The following is a 23,740-nucleotide window of genomic DNA, read 5'->3' on the forward strand; positions in this document are numbered from 1 at the left end:
CAACCTCCAACTCTTGGGCTTAGCGATTCTCTTGCCTCAGCCTCCCGAGTAGCTGGAACTACAAGTGCCCACCACAATGCCCAGTTATTTTTTGTTGCAGTTTGGCCGGGACCAGGTTCAAGCCTGCCACCCTCAGTGTATGGGGCCAGCACCCTACCCACTGAGCCACAGGCACTGCCCCAGAAATGCCATTTTTAATACACTGCTAACCCTCTTAGTGTAGTGTAACTTGGGAATAATACATAATGACTTATTTTTCTTTTCTCAGTGACTCAGAAAATATGAGTATACTTCACTGATAATTATATGAGGAAATTTCCCTTTTGTTAGTAACTGAGCTGCAGAATTTTGGCAAAGCCAAATAACAGACACAGCAGGTTCTATTCTGAGTATGAAAAATAAACCTAATTTCAAAGACTATGTTAGGGTGGGCTCAGGTGAAGCTGCTGTGCTTGGCATTCAAAAATCTCCACTGTGTCCAACACAGAACTGTGACGAGAGGTTTCAGTACAAGTACCAGCTGCGCTCCCATATGAGCATCCACATTGGGCACAAGCAGTTCATGTGCCAGTGGTGCGGCAAGGACTTCAACATGAAGCAGTACTTCGACGAACACATGAAAACACACACTGGTAAGAATTTCTTGGGAAAAGTACAGATATGTTTCAAGCACTTGTTGATGATCATCTGTGGGTCTGTGGTTCAAAAATATAAACCACAAATTTGCATCCTGAGGCCGGGTACAATGCCTAACGCCTGTAATCCTAGCACTCTGGGAGGCTGAGGTGGATGGATTGCCTGAGCTCAGGTGTCTGAGACCAGCCTGAGTAAGAGTAAGACCCCATCTCTAAAAATAGCTGGGTGTTGTGGCGGCCACCCATAGTCCCAGCTACTTGGGAGGCTGAGGCAAGAGAATCACTTGAGCCCAAGAGTTTGAGGCTGTTGTGAGCTATGATGTTACAGCGCTCTATAGGGGTCGACAAAGTGAGACTCTGTCCCCCAAAAATAAAAATTTGCATTCTGAGTGAAAATCCCACTTTAATAAATCTGATAGATAAAAATATGAATTTATAATGTTGAAAAATTAGGTTCTCATAACTGTTTAAAAAAGGATTATTTCTGAGAGTCTTAACTATGAATTCTTTTTTTTTTTTTTTTTTGAGACAGAGTCTTACTGTGCCACCTCAGAAAAGTGCTGTGGTGTCGCAGCTCACAGCAACTTCAAAATCTTGGGATTAAGCGATTCTCTTGCCTCAGTCTCCCAAGTAGCTGGGACTACAGGCATCGGCCACAATGCCCCACTGTTTTTTTGTTGCAGTAGTCATTGTTGTTTACCTGGCCCAAGGCAGGGTTCAGACCCGCCAGCCTCAGTGTATGTGGCCAATGCCATAATCAGTGTGCTACTAGCGCCAAGCCAGTACTCAGTTCTTTTAAGACAATGAGTTCTTTACTTGGGGTTCAGATCTGCTGAAATTCTATGAAACTTGTCTTGTGTATGTGCATATATTATTTTCTTCCAGTTCTAGACCTTGAGTGAAAAAATTTTTCTGAGTGAAAATCCCACTTTAATAAATCTGATAGATAAAAATATGAATTTATAATGTTGAAAAATTAGGTTCTCATAACTGTTTAAAAAAGGATTATTTCTGAGAGTCTTAACTATGAATTCTTTTTTTTTTTTTTTTTGAGACAGAGTCTTACTGTGCCACCTCAGAAAAGGACAAATTTTAATGTGTCCTAAAAAAAGAAGAAGGGCACTAACTGCTTATTTAATACCCTCTCAACATTCTCAAAGTTTGATTGGATTTGATGTTCCAAAATTGACTGCTCTTCAGGAGCAAATCCATTAAATGAGATTAAATAATATTTTAGCCACTTTGTGATTTTAAGGATATATGCTCCTTAGCATAGATTTGAATCTTATGAGCATTTGAGAACTGACTAAAATAACAGCTCCCCTCTTAAATACCATCGTTGTTGTATCTCAGTTTGAACTTGATGTTCTAGGATTAGCCATCTTTGCATAAATTGAGCAGCATGAAACATTTTTCAGCTTTCTAAATAAAATATCATAGGATTCTAGATTTTATTAGTCTGAGAGTAGCAGAGCTAGAAAAAAACATGAGATTATCTCAATTAACCTGATATTCTTTTTGCTTAACTTGTGGTGAGGAAATTTTGCCCATGCCTAGATCTCTTTAGTTCCCATTTCTCTGTTGAAGTCCAAAGTAAATGCCTGCCTGTTGGGCATCTTTCTCATTCAGAATAGAACACCTTCAGATTTTAAGGATTAGGCTAGATAAAGAGTCATGAGAATAGTTTAATTAGTTAAATTAGACCTCAAAAAGTAATGCTAACTTTCCTTCCTTTCGGCCGGAGACACCATCTTCCAGTAATTCACCAAAATGGCAAACACAAAGGGAAAGAGGAGAGGCGCCCGATACATGTTCTCTAGGCCTTTTAGAAAACATGGAGTTGTTCCTTTGGCCACATATATGCGCATCTATAAGAAAGGTGATATTGTAGACATCAAGGGAATGGGTACTGTTCAAAAAGGCATGCCACACAAATGTTACCATGGCAAAACTGGAAGAGTTTACAATGTTACCCAGCATGCTGTTGGCATTGTTGTAAACAAACAAGTTAAGGGCAAGATCCTCGCGAAGAGGATTAATGTTCGTATTGAGCATATTAAGCACTCTAAGAGCCGAGATAGCTTCCTGAAACGTGTGAAGGAAAATGATCAGAGAAAGAAGGAAGCCAAAGAGAAAGGTACCTGGGTTCAACTGAAGCGCCAGCCTGCACCACCCAGAGAACTAATGGAAAGGAGCCTGAGCTCCTGGAACCCATTCCCTATGAATTCATGGCATAATAAGCATATAACATAGCACACAGGAGTACCAGTGGACCCATGTTTTTAGGAGCAAGAACCTATTTATTCCCCATGAGCTCATGGCATAATATGTGTACAGCAGGGGCACACAAGATAACCAGTAGTCCCCATGTAACAGTGATACAAGGTGCTGGGACCTATTTCCCACAAATTCAAATGTCAGTCAACACTTTGTCACATTAAATGGCAAGGTGCCTCCCTGAGCTTCTGGAACCTCTTCCCCTATGAATTCATGGCATGGTAGATACAAATAATAGCATAAAAATGTTTCTTGTTCATTCACTACAAGTGTGGTTTTTTTTCCCCCCCAAAGAAGTATTAAAGCAAATTTTAATGTGTCCTAAAAAAAAAAAAAAGTAATGCTAACTTTCAAGATTTAGCTAAGTGGATAGCAAGATATACCACATCTCTTATAATTTGGTGGCTCTTAGATAGGCTCTTAGTTTTAAGTAAGTCACTTTTAGGATTCAGGTTTTTCTGTTATTTGGCAGGTAACTATGGACCTAGACAGAACAGAAGGCAGAAGGCAGAAATTGTACCATATACATACCCAGTACTTAGCGTGGAGGTGCTTGATAAAGGAACCTCCAGCATTGTCTCTGCCTCTGTATCCACTTTCTCTTCTCTGCAGCTTTCCTTCTTTTCTTCTGAATTTCTCTCTCTCTCTCTTTGTCCCCTTTCTCCTTAATTTTTTTTCTTCAGACCCTTAGGTTTCTGTAATATGAAAGCAAAGTGTATATTTTGTGATTATTTTAGTTGTGGAATAAAATTTTATGTTAAGTATTCTTCTTTGACCAAATAAGCAAGTCAAACATTTCCTATTTCTTCTAAAGGAATACAACCTTAAATTCATGTAAGCTTTATTTTCTCCTTAAAAGGATAATAGGGCGGCGCCTGTGGCTCAGTCAGTAAGGCACCGGCCCCATATACCGAGGGTGGCGGGTTCAAACCCGGCCCCGGCTGAACTGCAACCAAAAAATAGCCGGGCGTTGTGGCAGGTGCCTGTAGTCCCAGCTACTCGGGAGGCTGAGGCAAGAGAATCGCTTAAGCCCAGGAGTTGGAGGTTGCTGTGAGCTGTGTGATGCCCTGGCACTCTACCGAGGGCCATAAAAGTGAGACTCTTGTCTCCACAAAAAAAAAAAAAAAAAAAAAAGGATAATATATACCTGTATTTATTAAAGTATGTTAGAGGCTCAGCGCCTGTAGCTCAAGGGGCTAAGGCACCAGCCACATACACCAAAGCTGGCGAGTTTGAATCCACCCCGGGCCTACCAAACAGCAACAACAACTGTAACCAAAAAATAGCTGGGCTTTGTGGCCGGCACCTGTAGTCCCAGCTACTTGGGAGGCTGAGGCAAGAGAATTACTTAAGCCCAGGAGTTGGAGGTTGCTGTGAGCTGTGACGCTATGGCACTCTACCCAGAGCGACAGCTTGAAGCACTGTCTCAAAAAACAAAAATAATAAAAAAAATAAAAAAATAAAGTATGTTAGAAACTATGAAAATTGCAAACAAAAGAAAAATAAAAGCTTACCACCAAGAAATTACCACTACTAACATTTTGACATATACCCATTTAAAAAAAGATTCTTTAGTTTCTTTTTTTTTTTTTTTTTTTTTTTGTTGAGACAGGGTCTCACTATGTCACCCTTGGTAGAGTGCTGTGCTATCACAGCTCACAGCCACCTCCAACTCTTGGGCTTAAGCTGTTCTCTTGTCTCAGCCTCCCAAGTAGCTGGGACTGCAGGTGCCCACCACAACACCCAGCTATTTTTATTGTTGTTGTTGTAGTTGTCATTGTTGTTTAGCAGAGGCGGGCTGAGTTCGAACCCGCCAACCCCATTATATGTGGCCAGCACCCTAAGCACTGAGCTACGGGCACCAAGCAGATTCCTTAGTTTCTTACCACGCATATAGACAGATACTATGCATATGTGTTCATGTGTATATTAATAGTAATAAAACAAAAGTTGTGTCTTTATACTTATTGTAACCTGCTTTTTATTTTGCTGTATTATTCATTATTAGCAATATAGCTGTTTAATTTTCCTTTTTGTAAATTTGCTTCCTTAATAGCTGTTATTTATTATGCACATATATAGCAAGCATTATCTTAAGTACTTTAAATACATTATCTTATTTAATCAGTATAACCTTTACAACAGTCCTATAAGTGAAGGATGTTTTCTCCATTTAAATCAGTTCTCTGTGAGACATCTAGGTTATTTCTGTTTGCAATTTTTCTACTGTTTTAAATAATACTTTGATAAATATCTTTGTAGCTAAAGCTTCTAAGATTATTTACTTAGGATAAATTCCTGGAAGTAAGATTATTAGAGCAAAGAGATATACACCTTTTTTTTTTGTAGAGACAGTCTCACTTTATCACCCTCGGTAGAGTGCCGTGGCATCACACAGCTCCCAGCAACCTCCAACTCCTGGGCTTAGGTGATTCTCTTGCCTCAGCCTCCCAAGTAGCTGGGACTACAGGCACCCGCCACAATACCCAGCTATTTTTTTGTTGTAGCTTGGCCAGGTATGAACCTGCCACCCTCAGTATGTGGGGCTGGTGCCCTACCCACTGAGCCACAGGCACCACCTGAGATACACACTTTTCGAACTCTTGGTGACATATTTTGCAATATAGCCCTCCCCATATGTTCCCATCAGCTATGCCCAAAAATACCTGTTTGCCCAACTCTCCCCCTTCTTTTGAGGCAGGGTCTTGCTCTATTTCCCAGGCAAGAGTGCAGTAACATCATAGTTCACTGCAATTTCAAACTCCTGGGTTCAAGTAGTCTTCCTGCTTCAGCCTCCCAAGTTGCTAGAACTACTGGTATGTACCACCACAACAGCAATTTGTTTATTTTTTGTAGAGATGGGGTTTTGCTAACTTGCCCAGATTGGTCTCAAACTCTTGACCTCAAGCAGTCCTCCCTCTTTGGCCTCCCAAAGTTTTAGGATTATAGGTGTGAGCCACTGTACCTGACCTCAACTCTTTCTAATAGTACATAAAATCCTTGCTGATTTGATAGATGAGAAATGGTTCTTATTATATTAATTTGCATTTCCATAGCTACTAAGCCTGAACAGTTGTTCATATGCTTATGGATATCTGTATACTTTCTTCCCTGACTTGTTTTTTGTGCCTTTTCTGTGTTCATCTTTACATTGCAGTGTTGTTTTTTGTTTTTTTTGTTTTCTATTTCAAAATATTGGTTAAGAGGGTAAGGAATGCTTTTGTTACGTGGATATCTTGTATGATGCTTAAGTGAGGGCTTTTGATATGCCCATTACCAGAATAGTGTTCATTGTAGCCAATAGGCAAATTTTTATCCCACCCTCACTCTCCCGCCCTCCCCCCTTCTAGCTTTCTTGTGTTCTTTATTGCTTTGTGTCCATGTATATCTGCCTATTAGCTCCTATTTATTAGTGAGAACATGTGATGTTTGCTTTTCCATTCCTGAGGTACTTCATGTAGGATAATGGTCTCTAGTTCCATCCAAGTTGCTGCAAATGACATTTTATTCCTTTTTTATGGCTGAGTAGTACTCCATGGTATGTATGTATATGTGTATATGTGTGTGTGTGTATATCTATATACACATTTATGTGTATGTGTATATATACCCCACATTTTCTTTTGCTTTTTCTTTGTTTTTTTTTTCAGCCTCCCGAGCAGCTGGGACTACAGGTGCCCTCTACAACGCCGGGCTATTTTTTTTGTTGCAGTTTGGCCGGGGCTGGGTTTGAACCCGCCACCCTCGGCATATGGGGCTGGCGCCCCACTCACTGAGCCACAGGTGCCGCCCTCTTTTTCTTTTTTTTCTTTTTTTTCTTTTTTTTGAGACAGTCTCATTTTGTCGTCCTTGGTGGAGTGCCATGGCATTACAGCTCATAGCAAGCTCCAGCTCCTGGACTTAGGCGGTTCTCTTGCCTCAGCCTCCCAAGTAGCTGAGACTATAGGCACCCGCCATAACACCCAGCTATTTTTTTATTGTGGTTGCAGTTTGGCCGGGGCTGGGTTCAAACCCTCCACCCTCGGTATATGGGACCAGCACCCTACCCACTGAGCCACAGGTGCCACCCAATATACCCCACATTTTCTTTATCCACTCATGAATTGAGAAGTACTTAGGTTGGTTCCATATCTTAGCAATTGTGAATTGTGCTAAGATAAATGGCTTTTCTTATTATTTATAATAGCTCTTTATATATTAAGTATACTGTACCTGTTTAACACTAATATTGAAATACTTTTCCCTGATTTTATTATCTGCCTTTTAATGTTGTCAGTAATACTCAAATTGGGAAAGCAGCTGGATGATGGAGTTGGAAAACCTTGGCTCTACCCCTCCCTAGTAGAACTGTGTGGCCTCCATAGACCTCTGGTTTCTTGATATTAAATAAGAATGACAATATGGGGGTAGGACACAATTACAAGAGGGACTTCACCTAACAGACACAATCAGTGTAACTTAATTCTTTGTACCCCCAGTGAATCCCAAACAATAAAAAAAGAAAAAAGAAAAAAAAAAAGAATGACAAAAGTACTTGAGAGGTTATAGGAAAAGAATTAGCTTTAAAGAAAGAAAAGGATAGGTCTTATAAGGCTGGATGAAACTACATTTAGAGATAGCAGTATGTTTTAGTGGGGACTAAGGACATTGTAGGAACTGATATTGAATGGGCTGCTTTTTGCAGTTAAGAAGAAGTGGAATAGGCCAGATGTGGTGGCTCATACCTATAATCCCAGCTACATGGGAGGCTGAGGAGGGCACATCGCTTGAATCCAGGAGATTGAGGTGGCAGTGAGCTATGATGATGGCACTGCACTCTAGTGTGGGGGACGGAGTGGACTCTGTCTCAAAAAAAGAGAGAGAGAGAAAAGTAAGGCAGGTCTTATCTAGGGAAGCTGACCAGCCATCAGGCAGGTTTCCTAGGATTGTATGGACATGAGGTAAGTTCAAAGTAGAATGCTTCCTGATTCTTCTTGTACCAGTGCTAAGTGCATAGGGACACAAGGATAAATTAAAATCTAGTTTCTGCTTTCAAGGAGCTTATAGTCTGATGAATGGTAATGGGAGTAATGATGATGATGGCAGCTAAAATGCCTTGATTATCTACTGTGTACCAGATATTGTTCTAAGCACTTTGTGTTTTGTACCACAATAAAATATTAGGTAGGTTATTTATTTTTCAGATGAGGAATCTGAATGTGAGAAATTAAATAACTTGCCCAAGGAGGTCTGATTCCAGAACCACATACTTAATGATTCTGATAGAAATTTAATGTAGCAAATAGAGGAATATACAGAACATCATGAGTATAAAAAGCACCATTGTAAGATCTAGTTCACAGCATCCAGGATTTGCCGGTGTACTCAAGTAGATCAAGATCAGAAGGACTGATATGTGCTAAATAGATCTAATAATATTACCAATTTATTAATTTACAGTGAAAAGGCTGAATGGCAAGTAGTTCAGAACTCTTAATATTCTTTGTTCAGGGACTAGGTGTGGTGGCTCACGCCTATAATCCTCGTACTCTGGGAGGCTGAGGTGGGTGGATTGCCTAAGCTCAGGAGTTCAAGACCAGCCTGAGCTAAGAACAAGACCCCTGTCTCTAAAAATAGCTGGACATTGTGGCAGGTGCCTATAGTCCCAGCTACTTGGGAGGTTGAGGCAAGAGAATCACTTGAGCCTAAGAATTTGAGGTTGGTGTGAGCTATGACACCATGGCACTCTCTGAGAATGACAAAATGAGACTCTTGTCTCAAAAATATATATGTATATATTCTTTGTTCAGCTTATTCTTTGCCTAAAGGAAAATCCATATTAGAAGCTAAATTATAATCAGAAGATTATCAGGGAATTAGAACAAAGAAAGGCAATGGAATGATCTTAATAGTGTCATAATTCATAGAATCCAAGAAGCCATCAGTTGCAAAACAAAATTTATATATACTGCTAAGGAAATGCTGCAAATGAAACAGTGACATGTCATTGATTGTTAGGTATATGCCAATTTCCAAGATGTTGAAATGTGGCAGGAAATGCACATCTTAGAATTAATGGAGATATTTACTTATAAATATTTATTAAAATTCTACTAAATTGAGCCATTGAGGAGAGTGAGACTGAAATATTCCCTAGGTCTATAGAACTGATATTCACAAGCAAGGCCTAACGGTATTTTGGTGGTAAGAACATAGCAAGTAGGTAGAACTAAAGTTGAGTTTGGATGTTTGAGGGGTCAAGGAGTATGATATGACACGACACTGAAGAACAGCAGATAGGTACTAGATCACAAAGAACCTCATAGGGACAATGAGAAGTTCTTAAAGGGCAGAGTATGGCATACTATTTGCACGTTTATTCTGGCTACAATGTGGAAAGTACACTGGAGGGTCAAATCAGAGTTGGTGAAACTAGCCAGGTGGATATTGCATAATCCAGGTGACAGTTGTGATGATAAAGCTATGGTAATAGCAATGGATAAAATTAAAGCCATAAACAAGGTAGAATCAAATGAACTTGATGATTAGGTGGCTAGCATCAGTATAGGAGGAAAGGAGTAAAGGGTAGGCTGAGCACAGTGGCTCACAGTGTAATTCTAGCTCTCTGGGAGGTCAAGGCAGGTGGATTGTTGGAACTCAGGAGTTCCAGACCACCCTGAGCAAGAGCAAGATCCCATCTCTACTAAAAACAGAAAATCTAGCCAGGCATTGTGGCAGGTACCTGTAGTCCCAGCTACTTGGGAAGCTGAGGCAAGAGGATTGCTCAAGCCCAAGAGTTTGAGGTTGCTGTGAGCTATGATGATGCCATGGCACTCTATCCAGGGTGATAGAGACTCTGTCTCAAAAAAAAAAAAAATCAAGGGTTAGTCCCAGATTTGGGGGTTTTATACCATTTGTCAAGATAGAGAATAGCAGAGGGAGAAGCAGCTTTGTTAGGTAGGATAATGTTTTAATTTCTTACTTTTGAGATATCTATGGGATATTTGAGTGGAAATATCCAGTAAGCAGTTTGAAAAATGTATTTACAGCTCAAGAAAGAGATTTAGGTTAGAAATACAAGGTGAGTGTGGTAACTCACACCTGTATTCCCAGCACTTTGGGAAGCCAAAACAGGAGGATCACTTTGAGGCCAGGAGGTTGGGACCAGCCTGGGCAACATAACAAGACACCTACACCTTTTTAGCTGGGGCTGGGTGCAGTAGCTCATGCCTATAATCCTAGCACTTGGGAGGCTGAGGCAGGTGGATTGCCTGAGCTCACAGGTTCGAGACCAGCCTGAGGCAGAGTGAGACCCCGTCTCTAAAAATAGCCAGATATTGTGGCGGGCACCTCTAGTCCCCACTACTTGGGAGGCTGAGGCAAGAGGATCTCTTGAGCCCAAGAGTTTGAGGTTGCTGTGTGCTAAGATGCCATGGCACTCTACCCAGGGCAACAAAGTGAGACTCTGTCTCAAAAAAAAAATACAAAACTTAGCCGGGCATGGTGACATGCTCCTCTGGTCCCAACTATTCTGGAGGCTGAGGTGGGAGGATTGTTTAAGCTCAGGAGTTCAAGGCTGCAGTAAGCTATGATTTGCCTCTGTGCTTCTGCCTGGGCAACAGAGTGAGACCCTGTCTCATACATACATACATACATGCATACATAAAGTAGAACATCACTCATAATCCCATCACCTAGAGATAATCACTAGTAACATTTATTGTGTTTCCATATTTTTTCTATGCATATTTTTATTAAAGGTGGATAATACCATGCATACATTCTTATAACTTGCTTGTTTTGCTCAATAAGTTATAGATAATCTTAATAGATTATGGATTTTCATGTTAATAATTACATTTCTATACTTTATTTATTTATTTATTTATTTATTTTGGCCGGGGCTGGGTTTGAACCTGCCACCTCCAGCATATGGGATCGGCACCCTACCCCTTTGAGCCACAGGCGCCACCCACATTTCTGTACTTTAAAACATTGTTTTCAATGGCATTTTCCATCATGGTATGGAAACTGTGGTATTTTCATATACCTTAATTGATTTAATCAATTCATTTCACATGTGACTTGAAATTAAGATAATTTGAGAAATAGTTTTTTGGTGTTTTGTTTTGTTTAAGATAGAGTCTTACTATGTCACCCTCGGTAGAGTGCCATGGTGTCATAGCTCACAGCAACCTCAAACTCTTAGGCTTAAGCAATTCTCTTGCCTCAACCTCCCACGTAGCTAGGACTATAGGCACCCACCACAATGCCTGGTTATTTTTCGGTTGCAGTTGTCATTGTTGTTTTAGCAGGCCCTGGGCCGGGCTCCAACCCGCCACCTTCGGTGTATGTGGCCAGCGTCCTACTCACTGAGCAACAGGCGCCAAGCTGAGAAAATAGTTTTAAAAGAAGAAAACAGGCTGGGCCCAGAACTCATCCAGAAAGATGAAAATTAATCACAGTGAGGAACCTAGCAGGGGCAGTGATCAAATAATGAAAAGTCGAAAGAGGAGGGAAATAGAATAGCCTGAAAATAGTACTGACAATTAATTGCAGAGAAAACTGATCCTGACTCTTCAATCTTTTATCAGGAAAGTGAGAAAAATTCTGGCTTCCATGGAAGGCAGTAGGGGATGTCAGTTTTCTATAGAATGAGAAGGTGTAGAGAAGAAATAGGGCTATGATGTGGGAAAGAGATGTTTGCTCCTGTTAGTATAAGGAGTCCCAAAGTGGAGAAAACAGTATGAAAACGCATTCCTTCCTGTATGCAGAAGTGCTATGAGGTGTGAAGTGTTGTGGTTTACATGTCAAAGCATAGACTCTGGAGCCAATTTTTTTTAAATCCCAATTTTCCACTAATGAATAACTTTGGGCAAGTTTCTTAATTTCCTCATCAGTAAAATAGGGGTAATACTATACCTACCTTAAACACATACAGTGTCTGTGAGGATCACCAAGGTGCGTAGATATAAAGTGAGTTCAATAGAGCAGTTCCTAGTCCTCAGTGTGACTCTGTACACTGAGTAGAATAAGCACACTCTTGGGAGGAAGGGAGCAGCAATTGAATTGATAGCAAACTCTCTTGTAGCAGGACTTGGTGTAAAGATAGGAACCACAGAGAACTGATGCGGGAATTGACTTGAAACAAACAAGTATATGGTGACCAAAGTGGATGGACACTGGGTGGTGCCTGTGGCTCAGTGGGTAGGGCGCTGGCCCCATATACTGAGAGTGGCAGGTTCAAACCTGGCCCCAGCCAAATCGCAACAAAAAAATGGCCAGGCGTTGTGGCGGGCACCTGTAGTCCCAGCTACTCAGGAGGCTGAGGCAAGAGAATTGCCCTAAGCCCCAAAGTTGGAGGTTGCTGTGAGCTGTGTGAGGCCACGGCACTCTACCGAGGGCAATAAAGTGAGACTCTGTCTCTACAAAAAAAAAAAACAAAGTGCCTGGACACAGCTATTCCACACCTCATCTCAGCATCCCGTATGAAATGATTAACGAACATACAGACTCAAAAACCCTTTTATTTTCTCTCTATAGCTCAGGTAGAGAAGCAGGCAGACAGTATGGAACTAAGCAATAAGTTCAAAGGAAAGTTAAGGACCCTGGTGGCGCCTATGGCTCAGTGAGTAGGGCGCCAGCCCCATATGCCGAGGGTGGCAGGTTCAAACCCAGCCCTGGCCAAACTGCAACAACAACAACAAAAATAGCCGGGCGTTGTGGCGGGCGCCTGTAGTCCCAGCTACTCGGGAGGCTGAGACAAGAGAATCACGTAAGCCCAAGAGTTAGAGGTTGCTGTGAGCTGTGTGACGCCACGGCACTCTACCCGAGGGCAGTACAGTGAGACTCTGTCTCTACAAAAAAAAAAAGAAAAAAAGAAAGTTAAGGACCCTTAAAAATTAAGGCTTCATGGCTTGGCACCTGTAGCTCAAGGGCTGAGGCACCAACCATATATACCTGAGCTGGTGGGTTTTAATCCAGCTCGGACCCCCCAAACAACAATGTCAGCTGCAACCAAAAAATAGCCGGGTATTGTGGTGGGCGCCTGTAGTCCCAGCTACTTGGGAGGTAGAGGCAGGAGAATCGCTCGAGCCCAGGAGTTGGAAGTTGCTGTGAGCTGTGATGCCACAGCTCTCTACCCAGGGTGACAGCTTGAGGCTCTGTCTGGGAAAAAAAAAAATTAAGGCGTCACAACCCAAACCTAGTTTTCTCCCTAAGCACCTTAAGGCGATGGGATTCTGTTTCTTTTTTGACACATTGGCCTAGTAGTTCTCAACCCAGAGCAATGGCCCCCCCGCCCCCTTTCCACAACCATGGACATTTAGAAATGATGTGGGGGCATTTTTGATTGTCAGACTATCTTGTGGGCATTTATTTGGTAGGCTGGCACTAGAAATGTTACTCTTCAATGCTACGCACTTCAATGTGCCAGGTAGTCCCACACAGTGAAGAATTATCTGCGAAAATGCCTATACCTCTCCCATTGAGAAACAATGCAGTGTGAGATTCATGTTGTAGGGTGAGTCAGGCCAGTATTATCCAAGTTCAGTATCCAAGGTACATGCTATGGGATTCTGTGTAAGTAGACATGAGGAAACTTATTTGCTCCAAAGGACATTTTCAGCAGCCTTACTTTTGGTTGGGAAGTCAAAAATGTCTTGCCTGAATTTAAAGGCAGAGACTCATCTGTGATATTAGTTCCCTTGAGCATGGGAAAGCCATTTGAACAGTTTTTGTGTAGGATGTGGAGGGTCACTAATCTAAACACCTCTTGCTCCTTTTAACCAAGCCTAGATGGTAGGTTGTAGGTAAGTTTTGCTTGTATTTACTCTGCTCTGTGAAGTCCCAGTTTGGGACACTATTTTATGACTCTAGAATATATTAATAACATGCCATGAAGGAGAGAAAAGCTAATCTACTTTTTAAATATGAGGAATAACATAAGCACATAATTATCACCTATGTTAATAATTTTTTGTGTCTGTGTTCATTCAGGAGAGAAACCCTTTATCTGTGAAATCTGTGGCAAAAGTTTCACCAGCCGCCCCAACATGAAGAGGCACCGCAGAACTCACACAGGCGAGAAGCCCTATCCATGTGATGTTTGTGGCCAGCGGTTCCGCTTCTCTAACATGCTTAAGGCCCACAAGGAGAAGTGCTTTCGAGTGACCAGCCCCGTGAATGTGCCGCCTGCTGTCCAGATCCCACTTACAACTTCCCCAGCCACCCCAGTTCCTTCTGTGGTGAATACACCCACAACCCCAGCTCCTCCAATCAATATGAATCCTGTAAGCACTCTTCCCCCCCGGCCCATCCCCCACCCCTTCTCACACCTTCATATCCACCCACACCCTCACCACCCACACCACCTTCCCATCCCTCCAGTCCCTCACCTCCCGCCACCTCCGGCTCTCTTTAAGAGTGAGCCTTTAAATCATAGAGGCCAGAGTGAGGACAACTTTCTGCGGCACCTGGCAGAGAAGAACACTTCAGCACAGCATCATTAACATCCATCTCCTTAAGTGTGTTCTCCAGGAGTTATATGTTCCCATGTGTGAGTTGGCAGAGAGGGAGTTGGTGAGCATGTCTGTAGTTCTCAGACTCTCCTCAGTCTCTACCAGAATCTTTGTCATTGTCTTGGTGAATCAACAGATCCAAGGGAATGAACAAGAAGACTACCTTGAGCTCACAGAGGGAACTGTCTTCTAAACCAGGGGAACCACCGAACTAAAGCCCAATTTGCTTGCATTTTTCTGGTGACTTTTGTAAGTTTCAAATACTCAGACTTGTGGAATTTTATAATTTCATATCAGCTGATGAGGTATGCTTGCTTTTATATCCTGGACTTCTCCTCAAAGAGGGGATAGGCCTGGTTTCCTTTGTACTAATTGGGAAGGCTGTGAAATTAATCCAGAGCATTAATTGTATCACTGTGTATTGTAAGGAATTCTTTTCAGCTTTTGGTGCTGGCTACAGAGTTGAGCTGGCTATGTTTCACAGTTTATCAAGCATTATAGAGAAAGATGGAAATTTTCTTCTTTGTGTAGCTCTTCTAATGCACTCTTTATTTTACTACAGAAATTATTTTAGAGTTTTTGTATAGACTTCTTTAGTAGTGTTTCTAAAATGAAATGTATTTCAATAAGCGTTGTAATTTTTTCAGTGTAGCTGAACCTACGTTGTAAAATAGAAAAAAATTTTATAATCATCAAAATGTGATTCTTAAAGATGCATATAACTTCTATAATTCAAAGTTATTCTTACATCCGTACAACTCAAAGGTGCTTCAAAGACTAGATGTATCTGAGAGGGTCTCCAGACCAGGTTACTGCAAAAATGAGGTTTTGCTTTCAAAACTTGACATAAGTACTTGGTAGTTTTTAACTCTCTGCTTAACACTCAAATATCTGTTAGACTCAGTGACATGCTCCATCCTCCATATTCCATTTGGCTCATTTAGTGCATTAAATAAAATGATTTGCAGGGGGTTGGGCCTTTTCCAGGGAAGTCCCCTAGAACTTTCATGTTTTGAAAATTTGAGTCAGGCTGTTCACCAATAAGAAGAGGAAGTAGTGGAGATTGTTTCATCTCTGTCACTTCCTTTAGGAACTGGCTCATGTTTAACTTTTACGGGATGACAAATTGAAATCTCTCATTTTGAGGTTGCTTTATTTTTCTAGAATTGTTATGAGAAGCTAAAATAGTAAACTAAAATCATAAACATGATGTTGCTGACAGTAGTTGAGAAATTTGGGTGAGAAAACAATTGGTTATGAGTTTTAATGTCTGTTATATAGAGAGAGTGCCCAAAAAATATATACACATTTTAAGAAAGGAAAAAACTGTATTAAAATTGTAATACCCAATATATACTGATAACAAGATGAATATGTCACGTTTGACTTATGCAATTACAAGAGGTGCTCAAAATATATACATAATATATAATGCATAGATAACATCTCTTATGTGTATATATTTTTTTGGTACCCCCATATAGTATAAAATGTCGATATAGCCACAACTTTGAGCTGTTCTAACTCAGTTTAACTTGCAGTGAGGGAAAACATTAATTTTGCTGCCCTGTCCTCTGCAAATAATTATGTGATAACAGCATTTTTAGGTGATAAAGAGAGTAGCACCAACTTTAGGCAGGTTCTGTTTCCATGTTTGGGGAACTTCAAAAGAGCGTGGTCCACTAGGAGCTTATAGGAAAAGCTGAACAGAAGAGCTAATGAATTGATTACATTTAGTGGATCAAATTTATCCAGGCTCATTATAGCTTAAATTTTTGTATTTCTTTATCTCAGAGAACTGTGTTCCCTAGCTAGGTCACTCCTTTGTCCTTTGTTTTGTTTTGTTTTCTTTTAAGAGACGTGTTCTCACTTTGTTGCCTGGGCTAGAGTGCAGTGGCTATTCACAGGTGCAATCATAGCTCATGGCAGCCTCAAACTCCTGGGCTCAAGTGATCCTCCTGCCTCAGCCTCCCAAGTAGCTGGGACTACAGGCACAATCCCCTGCGCCCAGTCCTTTTTGTAATCTTGAAATCTTTATTTTTATTTCTTCAGGCTCTTAAATCATTGCCTGAATCAGAACTCTGGCTTTTATTTATTTTTAATATTAAATGTGCAGATATGCCTCAAGCACTTTTCTAGCTTATTAACTCCATGGTAGGAAAAAATGAAACTCCTTCAATTGAGGTCAACTCTCTATTTTTAAAATATCACATTCTCTATTACCTTTTTCGTTTAATATTTTTAAATTTTCTTCTGATTTTTGCCTATCCTTTGTAATGAGCATAGGAAAATTTGGGAATGAGGCAGTGAAGTATCTCAAGACATATTTTTCTTCCTGTTTTTGGATATAAGTTTTAAAGAATGGTATTTTTAATATTTGTATACATTCTTTGAGTACCCAGGTACCTAAGCCAATGAGGAAAGTTAATTCCTTGCTTATGACTGTTATATCTTTAGTGGTTGAATGGTTGTCTCCCCCTACCCTTCACAATCTCCTTAGCATTCCAGGACAAGTTTGTAAATCTACACTTTTATATGGATATATCATCATCTCATGGTCAAGCCTGTAGCACTAAAGTGATTTTTTTTTTTAAAAAGATGTAAATTGTAGCTTAATTGGTTACAACTTACTTTATTCTAAATTAATTTACAGTATTGGGCAGTGATTCTGAATTCACCATTTAGCCATTTCATGAGGTGTACTATAGTTATACACTGGAAAATTCAGGTAGTCATCTTTAATTTTTTTCAAGTAACTATAGCCATAAGAAAATAATCTGCTACAAAAGAAAATCAGTATTAAGCAAATGTCACCACCATCCTTAACAGAAGCAGAAAAGGATTATTAAAAAATATATATCATCGTCACACAGTACAATTCTTAGTGAACTGTGCTGTTGAACTATCTAGAAACTTCTAATTTTTTTTTCCCTAGATAAGTATACCTTCCCTGACTTGGGATTTGTGGTCTTCAGGAAAATTGCTCAGAATATTACGACTTCTTATCATTGTCACATTACATATGAATAATGAAATGCGTTAAGAATATTCACAACATTAATGCTTCTGAATATAAGAACTGCAGGATTAAGCCTTAAACATGTTTGCATCAGGTTAACATGCTCAAGACTCAAACTCAGGGCTGGTAATTTGCATGGGGTCCTGTACTGAGATAAAAGTTGCGTTATGTGGTATATTCTCTTCCACATATGCTGTTGTACCCCATCAGTTCTTCAAAACCTATTACCTGTTATCTGTTTATGAAAAAAAAAAAAAGAATTATGGAGGAGTTTGAGTTCTCAGCCATTATCTGTACTTACGTCTTTGAAAGACAACAAAGGCCACATTTCATCATTATATAGATGTCAAATTGAAGCTGTTTCTCTTAGTTTTACTGTCTTCAAAGGCTTGTATCATTGCTAGGGTTAAGACTTATTTGAAGAAGATCCCAAGGACTTTTTTGAGTTGGCATTGCATTTTTTTGTGGAAATTTTTGCTTATTTTTGTGTTGTTTTCATTTTTCTATTCTTAGATTTATCGTTCAAATATAAACTCTTCCTGAGCCTTAATGAAAGGCTGCTGCTTTCTCAAATTGAGTCAGGTAGCTCATACTGTGTTAGATTTTTAAATTTGAATGCAGAAAAGGATGAACAATTTAAAGGCATGTCGCTTCATCTCCATGCATATTTGTGATTCGACTTATTTTTTAGCAAACAAGGGAGGTCTCCACAAAAAAACTTTACTAAAAGAAACCTTTACAAATCAGTTACATATACTTTTATAGTGTACCATTTACATTAGCTATTCTAAATTAATGACTGAATGTGGACATAACCACAGTTGGACTACTCTTTTAAACTATGTTGTTGGAAGTACCTTTTTATTGTGGTTAGAACTTTCCTTATAATTTAATTGTCCCTACTATACTAACAGAAGGCAAAATGCTCTGAAATGATACTTTTATACTTTGAATTTTTTACTTCTTGAAATTGCTTTCAGTTTTCTGTTTATTGAATGGATATGAATGTTTAGTTTCATTTTGATTTCACTGAAGTTTTAAATTTTGAGAAGTTGATGCAGAAATAGAAATTCATTGCAGACATACATATGTCTACCCCATCTTGCAGATTCTGCTTAGTAAAATGGAATGGTAGGTGGGTTTTAATGTAAAAAAAAAAAAAGCTAACTAAAAAACTAAAGAAACCCTTCTGTTTGAGTTACTGTATAGAAAAGACAACTTTTATTGCCTTGCTGATCCACATGATGAATATGTCAATGCTGTTCTAGACTATATGGGAAATAGTTCATGAAATGGGGGATACGTTGCATTTAAGAATTTTATCAGCTAACTATCATTAAAAATAATCACTTCATTTGAAATTTTTCAGATTATAAAATTGAGCAAGTAAATATTGGGTTTTAATTTTCCTTTACCCAAATCAAGATAGGAAATTTCCCAAAAGATTGTTTTTTTCTGGAATGAAAGGTCATAAGCCACTAGAGGTAAGTGGCGTTGTTATGCAATAACAACACTCTAGCTAACCTGCATTTGTCATCTGTAGCATTTATAATAAATGATGACCTTCCAACCCTGGACACTACCTCGATGAAGCAAATCAGAGATCCTCTCTACACTTTCTATGGAAGCCATAAAAGTTGCCATCAATATATCCACTTTCATAGCTCTATACTTTTATACTCTCTAGACTTTTTATAGACTTTATGATCAGATCTTTTTGTCTTAGAGGATAGGTTTTGCAAGATTCAAAGAAGATCAAACACTCTGGTTGTCTCAATTATGAAGCTTTAGCTTCAGTAAATTTGTTTAAAGAACCAGATAACTAACATAACATTTCTCAAATTCTTTAAGTCAAAACTACTTTGCAAAGTTGCATATCTGGAAAATAAACTTCTCTTTCTTATTCCCTAGGTAGAAGGTATATTGTTATAAGAAACTACTTATAAAGTGGCTTTCTTTCTACCTTGTTACTCTTTGTATTCCTTAATAATATATCGTCACAGTTCTTGGAGTTGTTTTTATTTCTTTATGACAGATACGTGAGTATACGCCTCTCTCTAATCTCACTGCAGCTTCAGTCTCTCTCACTCTGTTCTTGAGTGCCTTCAAAAAGCCAGCATCCTGGAACATTCTTTTCTTAGTCTAAATCCTACCTCTGATAATTTCATTCTCCATGTATATTGGAATTCACCCTTATTCCAATGAGTTTAACTCTACAAACTAGCTAAAACCTTGGACAAAAATTTTGGACTTCTCTTTTGTTCCCCCATGTCATTTTTAGGTTACAATTTCAACTTTTGTTTATATCTTCTTTCTTTACATATCACATCTCTAGTGTTGAAAGATACTATCCTTATTTAACTCTTCACCTTCTTTCATCAGAAACTAAATGTTCCTTTAAAATTAAAGGTCATTGAGTGTGTCTTTCGAGGATGACCTTTTCTCATCTGAAGTCTTCTAAATGCCTCCCCTTTCTGATTAAGGGATCCCGAATGCTGCTGTTGCTGTGCCCTGTTCGTACGTGCCCTCTCTCTTCCGTAAACGTTTTGTAAGGCTGTACCCATCATCTTAGTCAAATTAATTTAAAACTGGTCTCTAGGTTCTCTGCAGCCCTATCAGGGGTCCTCAAACTATGGCCTGTGGGCCACATATGGTTGGTGGTGTGATTGTATTTGTTCCCATTTTGTTTTTTTACTTCAAAATAAGATATGTGCAGCGTGCATAGGAATTTGTTCATAGTTGTTTTTTTTTAAACTATGGTCCAGCCCTCCAATGGTCTCAGGGACAGTGAACTGGCCCCCTGTTTAAAAAGTTTGAGGCCCCTGCAGCCTGCCTCTCTCATCCCCCATCCCTCAAAAACCTCTATTTACTTTCTTTTCTAGTTGTTTTTATCTAAATCATTTTAAAAGTATGACTGATGCATAATATATGAAGGATGTAGTAAAAAGAGGCTTGTAGTGTTCTCCATGTGATACGAGCATCTCCATTGTAAAACATTTTAGCAATTGGCTAGTCTTTCACAGCTAAAAGTGAAGTTTGTGCTCTTGCTTCTTTTCAATTCTCTTTCAAAACTGAAAGGCTGGGCGGCAGAGAGCTCTTTAAAATGAGGAAATAGAATTGCATTTTGTTTTTTTTTTTTTTTTTAGATAAATGAAAGCTATTAAGTATTTTGGCCTTAGTCAAAATCATTTCTTTCTGGCTTTTAAAATCTCATGCCTTTTTCCTTAAAGTTAATAGTACTCAGGTTTTTAAGACTAATAACCACACAAAGTGGGAATCTAAGAAGGCAGCTGTTAACAAATTCTTAATCTTTTTTGTCTGGTGGGACAGTGCAGAATTGTGACAATTGGCTGTTTGATAATAAATAAATTCAAGACATTTGAAGGCTTCAATGGCTATTTGGAATAGGAAAACTTGTTTACAAGGAAAAAGGCAGATTACTGTATTATAGAAATCAATAACAAGTTTTCTAGTTTTAAATACCTTTCACTTAATTTGCCTTGATGTTCCCCAATATTGACCGAGAAGTTTGCCTCTTTTGTAATACCTGGCTACCTAAAGTATCTACTTTAAAATTTGTGGCTTTTCTCTTTAGAGTCCTAGGCAATAAAACAATGGAGAGCCACGCTTGCTTGTCACTTGAAGGCAAACTGCTGTGTTGTTTTATGTCTTCAATGGGAAACATTTGGCACAGTATCAAAGGGAGTCCTTTCCCTGAGAAGAGTTCCCAGCTTTCTAGTTGTAGGTTACTTTCACACTACTTTAGCTTCTCTGGTGTGATCAGGGATGTTAGAAACTACTTGAAAATGATTTGGGATACATGTAGGAAATGGGGAGGGGACAAAAAGGCGTAGAAGCTGAATTTTGCTTAAGGAAAATCAGAAAGACATCTGATACTTGCATTGGCTAGTTTTGATCAAATCAAGAGCAGGTCTCTGTACTGGCTGTGCCAAAGAATCAAGTTTCTTAATATCCAGCTCCTCTGAATGAACACAGCTTCCTCTCTACCTGCATTTTTACAGGTGAATAAGGGACTATGTTATCAGTAGGACAGAGATTGCAGCTCACATCCTGCATAGGACTTGAGACGGTATTTTATTGCATTTGAAAGTTGGTGGGATCTGTTCATGTTTGATTATTTAGTGCATTAATTTAAAAAGAAATAAGTAGTATGGCATAATTTTGGTGTTTACTTCCCAAGGTTATATATGTAGCCTCTAAAAATCAGATGAATTCTCAGTCTTCCGTAAGTTTGTATATGCATTTTATTTGCTTCTTGACATGGGCTATCCCAATTCGCTTCCATCAGCAGTTCTAGCTTTGTCCACAAGGGAGCAATAATGTACTTTAGCTGCTTTTTTCTTGCCCTTCTAAAGAAACATCCCATTTTTAAGTCTCTTCTGGAATATCCTCTCTTGGCTCAATGTTTATTTATACATTTTTATTATTATAAGAAATGTTCCCTTATTAATAATTCCAGAAGTTGTTCAGTCCTCATGATGCAAGCAAAGATTGATGTGAGGATCTGGAGTCCTTGTGGGTCAGGCATCTTAATTAGACTTTTTAAATATTGGTGACCCAAGACTGAAAGCTAGGGGCTCCACTGTGTGCTAAATGCAGAGTGGGAAGGCTACCCTCATTTCTTTCTTCCACATCCCACCACCAGCATGAGACCATCCTATCTCTGAGAGGGACAAGAGCAGCAGGTGAGCTCTAGAGCATCAGAACTTCCCACCTTCTCAGTTCCAGAGGATATCTGTTACATCAGGGAACACACGCACTGCTCGGATCCCGCGTCCTCACCCGCCTGTGCAGTGGGCACTTCTCCAGGTTAGAATTCAGTTTGTTCTCCTTCTGCCAGTTACCTTCAGGTTCCTAAATCTTCTTAGCTCTCCAACCATGAGTTTTGTTTATTGCAGCATCTCCACAACAAACAGGTCAGTAATCGAGGACAGGGAAACGCCAGACTAACTATTTCCTTGTAGAGCCAGGAGGCATTTACACTTCAACAGGCCTTCTGAACTGATTTCTGCCTGGCCCCTTTTCCTCCAGCCACATGTGAACCTGAGCAATACCAGACACACATAGTGCTGTCAACTTGTGACTCCATCACCTGACAACAAATCCTGAAGCTGTGATTGGTCTAGGTAGCAGGTGGCCAGATGTGACTTGTTTGTTTTTTTGTTTTCTCTAACAGTACTGAAATCACTTGCACTTTTCCTCATTTCTTAAAGAAAAGAAAATCCAGTTTGCTTGCCAGGAATTGTTTAGCATTAGGTTTACAAAGTTTGTTGTTGAATGTTGAATATTTGTCCAAAGGTGTTTGACAAAACAGAAGCTGCTTGGTCCCTATTCTGCCTGCTAAGTCATAAGGATTAAGGCCATGTGGCTGGGGTACTTATGTCAAGTCCGGAATGGGGCAGTATCCCTCTCCTACCTCTCTGCGGAGACGCAATTGAAGGTCAAGTTGGACTCAGTGTAGGGCAGGTATCTGTCATGCTACAAAGAAGTTTAAAGGAGTCTTTTTGGTTGGGGAGGTAACAAGTAGGTAGGACGGAATCTCTTAAGATGGGAAAGATACTGGGGAGAGGAGGGCTGCTTGGCCCAAGGGAACTGCAGTGAGGTGGAACTGAGCTCCACTCCTTAATCTCCAAACTAGCCCGCACTGTCTAGCTTCCCTGAGTCATCTTTTTTCCAGCATCCTGTCAGATCCCTCATTGTACTGATTTTCCCCTTTGTGTTAACTATACCAATATTATTTTTTTAGCAATTGAAATGCACTTTTTTATTTCAACTCAATCATGATTTTAAGTATAAAGAATTTATAGATTGTTAAAACTACTTTTTCTGTGTATTTTTAACCACTCAATGTAGCATTGTATATTTTATTCTTGTGAGACTCTGGTACAAGGTGTGCCGCTTAATGATTTTTCCAAGATGCTGGGCCTTTGGATGTGTACGGTAACCAACTCAATGCTAATGTTCAAAGTAAAAAAAAAAAAAAGCAGCCCTAACCCTTGTGTGTCTTTCTTCACATCATTTCTTCCTCAATTGACAACATTTTAAGCTCCTCTTGCTTAGTGAATTGCCCTTTTTATGTAAAAACGAACAGTCCTACCATTCTCATCTGCTATCAGTTGTTATCTCTAGTGATGGTAATGGGCTACCCCAAACCCCAAATCCTGCCTGACACTGAATAACATGTTTTCAAGGTTGTTGACTAAACTGAGATTGATTCATTCTCTCTTTGCAGTACTGCCTGGCTGAGTGCTGATTGCTTTTACTAATACCGTCCAGCTGAGCAATAATCT

General features: G+C 39.6%; 1 protein-coding gene across 6 annotated transcripts in view; it reads left to right on the forward strand.

The window, feature by feature from the left end:
- The window catches only part of ZNF652 (zinc finger protein 652), a 69,788-nt gene extending 46,349 nt beyond the window's left edge, over window positions 1–23,439 (forward strand). For 5 of the 6 annotated variants that reach the window (XM_053569483.1, XM_053569482.1, XM_053569480.1 and 2 more), the window contains 2 exons: window positions 488–632; window positions 13,890–23,439. In XM_053569483.1, coding sequence (XP_053425458.1) covers window positions 488–632; window positions 13,890–14,401 — 657 coding nt within the window. In that variant the 3' untranslated portion in view covers window positions 14,402–23,439. The remainder of the gene's footprint in view (window positions 1–487; window positions 633–13,889) is intronic. The other variant, XM_053569486.1, reaches the window with a different exon arrangement.
- Window positions 23,440–23,740: the final 301 nt, after the last annotated feature.

This window comes from Nycticebus coucang, chromosome 18 (genome assembly GCF_027406575.1).
Source record: "Nycticebus coucang isolate mNycCou1 chromosome 18, mNycCou1.pri, whole genome shotgun sequence".
Taxonomy (NCBI): domain Eukaryota; kingdom Metazoa; phylum Chordata; class Mammalia; order Primates; family Lorisidae; genus Nycticebus; species Nycticebus coucang.